Here is a 12,899-nt window from a genome sequence, read left to right on the forward strand (position 1 = left end):
TAGAATTATGGGATTTTAATGCTGGAAGAAACTTAGAGGTCATCTAGTTCTACTGTTTAAATGTGCAGATAAGGAAAACTGATCTCTTCTAGCTCCAGCTTAAAGTCTGAGAATAACATATAGCTGTCTAAGGAACCAGCTCTTCTGAATATGGCAGCTTCCCCTTCATCCCCTTTCTTCCCACTTACCAAATGTGTGTCTGTGATCCAGGCATGTAATTTCTCTAGACTTCAGCTCCCTGATCTGTAAAATTGCAGGGGTTGGTCTTAGGTCCCTTTTAGATTTAAAACTTTGAGGACTAAGAAAGGGATCTTTGAAAACTGACATTTTTGCTGCCCCTTGGGACATGACTCAGAATGTCATGAAGTATAATACAACTCTAGAAAGAAATTAGACGGCATCAAGAACAAGAGCATTCATCCTGAGGCCTCTGATCAGAGGCTTAATTTGCTCAATGAGTACCTGAATTTGAAAATTGTTTGATTGATGTCTTCTCTTAAAAATAATAGCCAAATACCCTTTGCTATTGGCCCAAAGATAGGGAAAATGAACCAATTAAGAGAGTGTTATTTCATAGTTAATTCCCCAAAGATTTAGATGCTACAAGTTAAAAAACCATCACTAGGTCCTTCTGCCTTAATAGCTATCACATTCTAACCAGTCTCAATATTTTTCAGTTGAGCATCAGAAACTTCCCAGTCTATTAAATATTATATTCCAAGTATCTGTTTACCCAGTTGATACAAATTGCCAATGGGACAGGAACTGTCTGTCACTTCCAGAGCAATTAGTGTGTAAAAACTTATCAAAAGAAATCTGTCAAGTTTGAATAAGGATAAATATTACATGTAAGTCCCTAAGGAAATCACACTGAGTGAGATATATTTTTTGCAGCATATAAGAGTTTATTTTGTTTTATTAACTTGGCTTTATTTTTTTCAGAATGTGAATAGCATTTCATGCAACCCAATGAATTAATGTTTTGCTCTGATAAAAATAGACTTTACTTCTTAGGGGAAAACTGCATCATTTAGTGAGTCATATAACACTAATTCTTTACTTTCAAATTTCAAAAGCTCTTACTGCTTCCAGGAGGGAGCACTGGAAGGGGGAGCTTCCCTGCTGGCTCAGATGATAAAAGAATCCACCTGCCAATGCAGGAGACCAGGGTTCAGTCCCTGGGCCAGGAAGATGCCCTGGAGAAGGAAATGGCAAACCACTCCAGTATTCTTGCCTGGAGAATTCCATGACAGAGGAGCCTGGCAGGCTACAGTCCATGGAATCACAGAGTTGGACTCAAATGAGTGACTAAGCAACTGGAAGGGGAATGTAGCCTAAGATAAGTGTGCTTTGCCACTTTCTGACTCTCCAATCTCACCTTTTCTAGGTCTTAGAATTGTCATATGTGTTATTTGGTTGTTGGGTTTTTTAATTTATTTATTTATTTATTTAATTTTATTGGAATATATTATTGGTTTACAATGTTGTGTTAGTTTCTGCTGTACAGCAAACTGAATCAGCTATACATATACATATATCCCCTCTTTTTTGGATTTCCTTCCCCTTTAGGTCGCCACAGAGCACTGAATTCCCTGTGCTGTACAGTCGGTTCTTATTAGCTATCTATTTTATACATAGTAGTGTATATATATCAGCCCCAGTCTCCCACTTCATCCTAATCCCCCTTTCCCTCTTGGTATCCATATGTTTGTTCTCTTGTCTGTATCTTTCTTTCTTCTTTATAAATAAGATCACCTATATCAATTTTGGCAGGGTTTTTTTTTTTTTCAGATTCCAGGTGTAGGTGTTAATATGCAATATTTCTTTTTTTCTTTCTGAATTACTGTTGTAAGTTTCTGAATTAGTGACTTCCTCAGCTGTTGTAAAATGTCCAACAGCTGATCTACGGATAAAAAAGTAATGGTACACATATACAATGGAATAGTACTCGGCCATAAAAAGGAATGAAATCAGTCATTTGTAGAGACATGGATGGTTGTTGATATTTTTTTAAAGCGACATTTATGCTATGGTTAAAATCATGAAAACCTACAGGCATATAGGTTAGAATTGAAAATGTATTCTAAATGATAGCCATCTTTCTGTTGAGGTATTAGAATTTCTAGGAAGTTTTAAGATTGTATAAGTTTATTTTTTACCTTTTTAATGCCCATTTATCCCAGTCTATCAGCCCCCGCTGACAACTGCCAATCTGTTCTTCATACCCACAACTTGGTTTGTTGGTCTAATTTTTAGAGTCCACATATAAGTGAGATCATATAAGATTTGTCTTTCTTTGTCGTACTTATTTCACTCAGCATAATGGCCTCAAGGTCTATGCACATTGTTCCAAATGGCAAGATTCAATTATTTTTAGTGGATGAATGATATTCCATTCTCTCTGTGTGTATGTATGTATATGTGTTGTTATATTTATATATAATTTGTTTATCCTTTCATCCACTAATGGACGCTTAGGTTGTTTCTATATCGTGGCTATTTTAAATGATCCTGCAGTGAACATGAGGATGCAGATATTTCTTTAGGTTAGTGTTTTAGGTTTTTTCAGGTAAATACCCTGCAGTGGAATTGCTGGCTGATATGGAAGCTCCATTTTAATCTTTTGAAACATTTCCATACTGTTTCCCTTAGTGGCTGTACTGGTTTACATTCCCATCAACAGTGCACAAGGTTTCTCTTTTCTCTGTGTCCTCACCGTTGCTTGTTATTTGCTGTCTTTTTGATAATAACCAGTCTGACAGGTGTGAGATAATAATATCTCACTGTGGTTTTGATTTGCATCCCCCTGATAATTAGCTGTATTGATATATGTCTTCTTTGGAAAAATGTCCATTCAGATCTTCTGCCCACATTTTTTAATCAGCATTTTTTTTATGCTGGTAGGAGTTCTTCATATTTTGAATATTAGCACTCTATCTTATGTATGATTTGCAAATATTCTCTTCTGTTTAATAGGTTGCCTTTTCATTTTATTGATGGTGTCATTCACTGTGCAATTTTTTTGTTTATTTGTTTTTTAGTTTGATATAGTCCCACCTGCTTATTTTAGTTTTTGGTGTCAGATTCAAAAAATCATCTCCAAGACCCATGTCAAGGACCTTACTGCCCATTTTTTTTTTTCTTATGGGAGTTTATGGTTTCAGATATTAATGCAAATCTTTCATCTACTTTAAGTTAACGTTTGTGTATAGTACAAGGTAGCCATCCAGTTTCATTCATTCACATGTGGCTATTTTCCCAGCACTACTTGCTCAATTATTGTCCTTTCCCTGTGGTATGTTCTCGGCACCTTTGAAGTAAGTTAACTGATCATATTTGTATAGGTTTATATCTGGGTTCTTTATTCTGTTTCATTGATATATGTGCCTGTTTCTATGCTAATGCCAAAGTGTTATAATTACTGCAGCTTTGTAGTGTAGTTGAAATTTTTGAGTGTGATACCTCCAGCTTTGTTCTTCTTTCATATCTTTAAAATGAAGAGAGAGGTTATCTGTTGGGTGATTTTTATCCTTACTACACATTTTTTCCTACTTTGATGTCTGCATTATCATTACATTTTATTATTCATGCCCCTTCCTAATTTTTATGGACAAATAAAAGTACAGTATTCCAGGTAGTGCTATTTGCTGTGAAGAAAAATAGATAAATAAAAATTAATTAATATCATGTTTAGGATTTTCCCCCTTCAAGGGTTTCAGCATTTAGCTCAACATGATCTCAACAGTGAACCAGCCGAGATTCTTTGGTTGACCTTCACACTTTAGGACTCAACAGTATTTTACAAATGTTGTATGTTGAACTGATGTTAGTTAGGATCCTTAGCACAATCCATTTGATACTTGTGTTTGGAACTATGGTTTGTTCCTTAATCTACAGCACTGAAAATGGTTACAGTATTATATTACTATTACAATTTGGGAAACTTATTACAACTTTAATTCAACATTTTGTTGTTTTCTGTTGTTTAATGTTACTTAATGGGTTTCCTGAGAACAGAATAGAGCTAATAATTTTTATATTATACTTACTGTTTCTTAAGTTGAAATTGCATTAGTTCCGCATTTTCCAACCTCTATTTTGTGATGTATAATAGACGTTTTAGAAAAAGAGTGTGTGGATGAAGGAGTTGGGAGGCACTTCTACATCAAGTAAGTGTGCGTGACTGAAGTAGTCTCTAATAAATTTGAGGCACATTGGCATATTAAAAGTCTCTCGCAGGTCCTGAAAGGAGAAATTTTTAAATCTATTAAACTTTATTTAATCCCATTCTTCTCAAAGTTTTCTGGTCACATAAACTTTTAAAATTTGAGATAGGTAGGCGGTAGAGAACTTCTATTCTAGTCTATTCTATTCCCGCAGAATATGTTTATGGTTGCTTGCATTTCCTGCTAAAGTAGTAACTCACAAAAGCAGTGAAACCAAAATTCTTATAATAAAATAAAATGATAATTGTTATTTGATATTTTTACTTTAAAAATGATATTACTTTAAAAATGATTAACTTTCAGTGATTCAGATGTGCTTATGACTCAGAGAACTTTCACATAACTTGAACCACACTACGTGCCTGTATCACATTTATGATTATCCCCATTTGCTGAATTAAGTTGAAACTAAGAGTGTTTAAATGGCTTTCTTTATGGAATACAGTTTTGAATTTTAGTCTTCTGGTCTTTTTTTTTTCTTAATTCCAATTAGGAAAATAACAAAATGGACGTCTTATATCCTGGTATCCATGGTTCCTGCAACTTCCTAGTTACCGAACTAAGCCTCTTCTACAAAATTCAGAAAATTTTGTGTCACTCGCCAGTAGCAGTAGTTTTAAAAAATGTCTTCAGAAAAAAATATATATATGTATAGTTTATATATTTGATTATAACTCTCCTTGGAGAGATATGGGTTGATTAATATTTTGCTGGTAAATTACTTTCTAACTTATGTCTTGTGACTTTGGATATGTTAATTTAGTCCTAAAATTCTCTTATAATTAATTACGGGATAGGCAATGTTCTCTTCACTGTTCACGTGAGAATATTTTTGAGAGGTTTGGTGATTACTTGCTCTGCCTGAAACTGACATGCCAAATTGAGAGAGGAGTACATTGCACTGTTCTATTTGTTGAATCTCCTGTTTTTGTGGCAAAATTGCTACATTACATTGTATTTCTTCACAACCAATTAGAGGGGCCTTTCCTTCCCCCAAATTGTAGTTTCTTGAGAAAGTAACTAGCTTGCTGGGAAGAGCTTGCTTATTTACAGTGAGTATCCTCTTGATATCAGCATGGGGTTACTTATAATTACATGCATATGCGTAAATAAAATGATTAGCTATTCTCATATAAACATAATTGTATCTCTCTAAAATAATGCATGCAGAAATGTTATAATCCAGCAATAAAGGAAAGCAGTCTACATGACCCCCTCCTTTGTATGTAAACAGTGGATCATTAAGATGGAATATTATGTTCCCTGTCACACATTCAGTTATTAAGGTCAATTACAACTGAGGACTCACTGAAGTATTAAACAACAAAGTGCCTTTTCCAATAATTAGCATTCTGTGTACAAAGCTGAAGTGACCTTTCTGCCATTTTCCAAGGACAATCCATGCATTTAGAATTTAGCCCAGGATCATACTGAAGAGCTGCACACAAGAACTCAGTCAGCTAGTTCGGAAACCACAGCTCCCTTTGCATCTAGTTGCTCCCCCTCCTGCCTGAAATAACTTGAGAAAATAAACAGGGCATGTTGGCTAATCAGTGCCCATGGCTGCTATATCACTTCTCCAGCTTTGAACAAATCTGAAGATCACACTTTAAAGAGAGGAAACATGAAATGCCTGGAGCTAAAGAAGTTTGATTTCCTCAGAGCACAATAGTTCACTGCAGCAAATCATTTAAACTCGCTGTCACTTAGGTTTCTTTTCTGAAATTGAAAGCATGGGTTAATGTGCTCATTCACAAAACATTCACCTAATTCTCCAGAAAAATGAGAATTTTCAAAGGAACATTTTCAAGTATGACTGCCTATTACATTCCTCCCATTGGCATTCTGGGATGGATAAGTATTTGTGAAAAGGTTGCTCTTTGATGGCTACTTTATACGGATGTAATAATTTTTTCAGCTAATTTTTTTAACACATTATTGATCAGGGGATTGTTTCAGACTAATGCCAATGGCTATAATACATTTCTAGTCAATAATGTGTTAAAAATTCAGATTTGCATTTATGGGACCAGCCAACTAATCATTGTATTATATTTAATGAGTATTTGCTACAGTATTAAATCACCATCTCACTAAAATAATGGGAAAAGAGTTCAACATCACAAGTGAAAAAGGGAGTAAGACTATGCATCAATAGTAGGAGGCACTGGGAAAAGACTGGATTGAGAATCAGGAATTATTCTGTCTCTAGCCTTGGCTGAGTTTGGATTAGACAGTCTGATCCTCTGTGTCAGAATTTCTCAGTTAATGGAAAACTGTAAACTATACTGGAAACCATAAAGTGCTGTGTAAGTATGTTGCACCATGATATACTATTATGATTATTGCATGTAAGATGAAGGAGTGATATAAGTAGTTTCCAGGGTATATCAAGATTGTGGGCTCTGTGTGTCTGTAGTTTGAGCTTTAGCTCTGTAAGTATTATATGGTGCTTAGCCATGCTTAGTGGACTATAATGCTTATTCCCTGATTTAAAGAGATTGGACTTCTCCATCAGTGAACAGTGTACCTTCTAGTTCTATAGAAATAAAATCTTACTGACTGATGGGAGGAAGACTGGTAAAATGCTTTAGGGGACTGTTATTACTTCCTGTTGATATTTAGCAGGCTGAAAAAGGATCATTGGGCAACAGTATGAATTTTAAACTTGACAAGTTCTTTCATGAATACAGTGAAGTTCTTATAAAAGACATGTCTATAATGATGATTCCTTTTGCTTTCAGAGCTCAGCTATGCCTGGATTTTCAATGAATACCCCTCCTATCAAGATAATCGCCGCTTTGTTTCTCAAGAGACTGGGAATCTATATATTGCCAAAGTAGAAAAATCAGATGTTGGAAATTATACTTGTGTGGTTACAAATACAGTGACAAACCAAAAAGTCCTGGGACCACCCACACCACTGATATTGAGAAACGATGGTGAGTTTTCTAAGGGATTTTAAGAATTCCATTTTTTGTGCTCACAGGTTGAGTTTGGGAAGTTATGTTATTGGCGCACAAAGCTTGACTATCTCGATTACATTTAAGAAAAGTTGAATGCTTTTGCATTCAATACCTATATTTTCTACATTTGTGTAAGAAATAAACCCATGAATCCATTTTGCAAGACTTACTAGAAATATAATTTCTAATTTCAGCCTCAATGCAATGTGAGTCTGTTTCTGCACACTTAAATTATGTACACAGACAAAATGAAGTAGAAGGCTGATCAATTAGCTCATCAGTCAGCTCTGTGTAATTTAGTTTTCAGTGTCAAGAAGGAAGTTTTAAGTTATCCAAATAATTTCTGGGTGTGTGGTATTGAAGACATAGTTCCAACCACAGTGAAATGCAGAAATGTCAAGTCTTACTAGAGATGGTTTTATGTTCCCACATTTTTGTGAGAATATTTCAAGAAAATAGATGAATTTCACCTTACTTACTCAGATGGATGACATGACAGTGTATGGTGATTCATCATGTGCTTTTAGAAGACAGTCTTACCAATTTGTATGCCAGACTTTGATAACATCATGCCGTTTCCCCATTGTGAGTCTTTTTATGTATTCTGTTCCCTCTTCTTGAAATACGCTTCATTCTCTTGGTCCCTTGACTAACTTACACTGATCCTTCCAGCTTCTTCAAATATATTGCTTTCTCCAGGATATCATCTCTGTCTCACCGGTTCCACCCAACTGTGCTGTATCAGGTGCCTTCTCAAATCAACTCTGCAGAGAAAGTATGAGCATCCTTAAAGCATAGACAAAATTGTGGAATTTGGGGACAAATAATATGGATTTCAGTCATTTAATTAATTTTTCATGAGTTTAACATACATTTATTTAGCACGTGCTATGTGACAGCACTACTCTGGGAGCCAGTGAACAAAAACCAAAAACCCCTCCTCAAGGCATTTAAATTCTGCAAAGGATTTAGGTAAAAACAAACAAATAAACGTAAACAAAATGCCAAGTTATTTTCAGTTCAGTTCAGTCATTCAGTCGTGTCCGACTCTTTGCGACCCCATGAATCACAGCACGCCAGGCCTCCCTGTCCATCACCAACTCCCGGAATTCACTCAGACTCATGTCCATCAAGTTGGTGATGCCATCCATCCATCTCATTCTCTGTCGTCCCCTTCTTCTCCTGCCCGCAATCCCTACCAGCATCAGAGTCTTTTCCAGTGAGTCAACTCGTCGCAGTTATTTTAGATAGTAATAAATAAAGGAGTATGCTGACACAGAGACTCTGTGGGGGAGGAATGATTAATTTAGATAGGGTTCTCGTGCAAAACCTTTCTGAGGGGGTGACATGAACTGATGCCCGAATGATAAGAAGTTGGTCCTGTGAAAGTCAGAGGGAGGAGCATTCCAGACTGAGTTAACATCACGTGCCAAGGCCCTGAGGCCTAGAAATTAAATTACTGGCATGTTCAGAGAGCAAAGAGAATATGAGCCTCATGGAGCATAATGACCAGCGTAGAGGGTGGTTTGCGTTGATGTTGGAGACTGGATTTTATTTCAAGTGCAGTGAGAAACCAATAGAGGATTTTATGTAACAGAGTTATGTATGTTTTTTTAAAAAAAGACTGCTTAGCTACTGTGTGGCAAGTGGACTTTTAAAAAAGCAAGAGTCAAAACTGGAAGTCCACTTAAAGACTGTTGGGTAATTCAGTCAGTCACCAATGGCAGCCTGAATTAGCAGGTGGCTGTGGCGAGAAGAGAAGGTTGTGGATACAGGACATCATTTGCAGGTAGAGCTGCCAGGACTTGCTAACACCTGGGATGTGGCGGGTGGTGGAAGAGAAAATCAAGGATGACACGTGGGTTTCTAGCATGGCAGCTGGGTAGATGGAAATGCCATTTACTAAAATGGTTTTACTGAATGGGTTTACAAGGAAGCAATTCAGAATTACTTTAGTCTTTATTATGAAGCATGACTTCTCCCCTGGCAAAAGAAAGAATTGTTTATTTGGTGCTCCTTAGTCTCTCTATCATAATATATCATCTCTCTATCATAATATGCATCTGGTCTATTCATATTTACTTGTCAGCCTGCCTTCCCCCGCCCACCCAATGCCATGTGATCAAACTCACACCACGGCTTTCCTCTGGTTTGGTATAAAGGCCCAGCCTTAAATGGATATGTTGCATTAAACTGAGTTATATTAAATAAAACTGAAAAATATCATCAGTTTAACAAGAAACATAGGCAAGGGATCTATGCTTACAGAAGCTATCAGTGCTGTCTCTCTGGACCCAAGGATAAAAATTCTGTTTCAACATATGTGTTTCAGGGACATTTTGTACAAAACTATTTAAAAATACAGCCCCTCTGGCCTTTGTCCATAATACGTTTATGCCAAAATGTCTGTTCAGTCTGTTCAGTTCAGTTGGTCTGTCAAGGAGACAATATAATCGAATATTGACTCTGATACACTAAGACACAGCCAGAGTAGCTGCTTCAGAAAGAAGGAACAGACCTTCAGGAACACAGGAAGTCCTCAGCCTGGCCAAACACTGCCTTCTGCTTATCGTTTGGATTTATCTCGACTTGCCTAGTGTATCTTCACAGAGATGACAAATGTTTTTTATGAGAATATTTTATCACAGAATTAACAAGCTAAGGATCTCATTCTTCAGCAATTAATGCCTATTCATTCCTAATTTCCGTGAGAGTTGTTGGTGAAAATTCATACCATCTCTTTCCCATTTAGGCAGCACTACATAAAATGGATACTCAAACTGCATTACTAGGCTCAAAATAGATTATTTCATTACCTCTTTTGTGGAGGTAATAGAAAAGGGAAAATATAAATCAAGAAAAGATTGCAAAATAAAGATGACATTCTTGTGAAAATGTATGCTGTGAGAGTAAAATCAATGAAATTATCATTCTGCGCAATCTGGTAGTTAGTGACTGTATATTAGACTGGTAAGCACAAGGTGAGTATGGAGTTTGCACAAGCATCTTGGTAACTGAAGCTCACTCAGAATTTCATATCCTCCTTCTGTCTCTGAACTATGAATAAGCACGGCAAGGGAGCTTGTTGCCTGCACTGCACTAATTGACATGGCTGACCATTTCCCTGACGAAGTGCAGATGTAGACAAATGTAGCTTAAAGAACTAGATATCCTCAACATTCAGGTTATTATTTTTTTTCCTGGAGTTTCAGCTAAGCAATCTAGACTGGGATTGTTTTCAGTCCCAAAGGTTACAGTGAGTCAGAAAAAAGTGAACAGTGGACGACTCCTGTTGACCCACATGCCAGTTGGTAATCGAGGGCGATGTGTCCCATGTTGATCCCACTAACGCTCTTTAGGTCCTGACCAATAATACACTGAGGTTCTGCAAGGGTTTTGTACTTGCTGCTCCTTTTTCCTCCACTCTTCCCATGCCTCACGCCTTCCTACATCTCAGACCAAGGACTGAAATGTAGAGCAGGGTAGTGTGGAGGTAAGCCGGGCTCCCTGAGTGGAATCCAGCCCCACCATTTATCAGGGGTGTGACCTGGAACATCAGCTGAACAACCTCACTGTGCTGTGTTGTCATCAGTCAAATGAGGGTATCAGTACCTGCCTCAGAGCTTACTCTGTGTGTGAAATTATGTGTAAAGTGTTTTGAACAGTGACAAAACAGCAGTACAGTGTCAAGAACTTCCCTAAGATATGCTCCACAAATTATACTTTTAAAAAACAGATTATGCAGAGTAAGTGGATCGCATTATCCTTGTTTTAAACATGTTTGTGGATAATGATAGAGAAAACGGAAATCCAACTCTCCATAATGCTAACAGTCATAAACTTTAAAGCAGTTAATTTTTAGTAGTAAAATGTTCAGTTCTTAATTTTTTTCTTTCTGCTTCTCTGTGTTTTCTCATTTTTCTGCAATGATTAGAAACTTTTCAAAAGTTGTTTTTTTTTTTTTTTTGATGTTTGGTAATTCTGAAAGAGATGGGAATACCAGACCACCTGACCTGCCTCTTGAGAAACCTGTATGCAGGTCAGGAAACAACAGTTAGAACTGGACATGGAACTACAGACTGGTTCCAAATAGGAAAAGGAGTACGTCAAGGTTGTATATTGTCACCCTGCTTATTTAACTTATATGCAGAGTACATCATGAGGAACGCTGGGCTGGAAGATGCACAAGCTGGAATCAAGATTGCTGGGAGAAATATCAATAACCTCAGATATGCAGATGACACCACCCTTATGGCAGAAAGTGAAGAGGAACTAAAAAGCCTCTTGATGAAAGTAAAAGAGGAGAGTGAAAAGGTTGGTTTGAAGCTCAACATTCAGAAAACAAAGATCATGGCATCTGGTCCCATCACTTCATGGGAAATAGATGGGGAAACAGTGGAAACGGTGTCAGACTTTATTTTTTTGGGCTCCAAAATCACTGCAGATGCTGATTGCAGCCATGAAATTAAAAGACGCTTACTCCTTGGAAGGAAAGTTATGATCAACCTAGATAGCATATTAAAAAGCAGAGACATTACTTTGCCAACCAAGGTCTGTCTAGTCAAGGCTATGGTTTTTCCCGTGGTCATGTATGGATGTGAGAGTTGGACTGTGAAGAATGCTGATCGCTGAAGAATTGATGCTTTTGAACTATGGTGCTGGAGAAGACTCTTGAGAGTCCCTTGTACTGCAAGGAGATCCAACCAGTCCATTCTAGAGGAGATCAATCCTGGGTGTTCATTGGAAGGACTGATGCTGAAGCTGAAACTCCAATCCTTTGGCCACCTCATGCGACGAGTTGACTCACTGGAAAAGACTCTGATGCTGGGAGGGATTGGGGGTAGGAGGAGACGGGGACAACAGAGAATGAGATGGCTGGATGGCATTGCCGACTCAATGGACATGAGTTTGAGTGAACTCGGGAGTTGGTGATGGACAACGAGGCCTGGTGTGCTGTGATTCATGGGGTCGCAAAGAGTCGGACACGACTGAGCAACTGAACTGAACTGAACTGAACTGAAAAGGGACAACTACAGTTTATTGGACCTAAGAGGCACTTAGAGACCCCCCAATTTATTCCTTATTCTTCCAGAAAGAAGAAAACTGAGGATGAGAGAAATAAGTCAAAACAGCAATTGGATCAAATTCTTGGCCCCCAGTCACCATACTATTTAACTGAGGTTCAGAAAAGCTTGTGGGTCTCTAGATTCACCTATTTATGTTATGATTTTTGAAATTTTTATTTTTGGAATTCTAAATAACTGTATGTTATGCGTAGTATTCATCTCCAGAAAGTATTATAAAACTGAGAGCTAGACAAATGTGAGAGAATTTTATTTCAGATTTTTTATTTATTTATCTAGGTATTTTAAAATTTTCTTGAAACAATAATATAATTTATCATATGGGAGAGTGCACCTGTTGCTTGGGTACTGTGAAAGAAAAATATTTCATTGAGAAAAATAAATCATAATTATTTTTACCAGAGATACTAAACTAGTCCATGGATCAATATTAGCCTAATTGCTCATTATTAATGACCATGAGTTTGCTCTATCATGTGCTTCCTACACAGATTTCAAAGAATTGTACCTCTTATTTCCATAAAAAAAGGTAATGGGCTACCCAAACCATAGCAGCATAACTATGAAAGAAATCATAGATTTATATGATAATCATAATAGCTATTTTTTTCTGTCTTTAATCG

General features: G+C 37.0%; 1 protein-coding gene across 2 annotated transcripts in view; it reads left to right on the plus strand.

Annotated features, from left to right (window-relative positions):
* CNTN4 (contactin 4) overlaps positions 1 to 12,899 on the plus strand; it is a 1,054,581-nt gene that overhangs the window by 816,256 nt on the left and 225,426 nt on the right. For both annotated transcript variants that reach the window (XM_055414349.2, XM_055414350.2), the window contains exon 8: positions 6,971 to 7,168. In XM_055414349.2, the coding sequence (XP_055270324.1) occupies positions 6,971 to 7,168 (198 nt within the window). The remainder of the gene's footprint in view (positions 1 to 6,970; positions 7,169 to 12,899) is intronic.

This window comes from Moschus berezovskii, chromosome 24 (genome assembly GCF_049115385.1).
Source record: "Moschus berezovskii isolate FMDL1 chromosome 24, NW_MosBer_1.0, whole genome shotgun sequence".
Taxonomy (NCBI): domain Eukaryota; kingdom Metazoa; phylum Chordata; class Mammalia; order Artiodactyla; family Moschidae; genus Moschus; species Moschus berezovskii.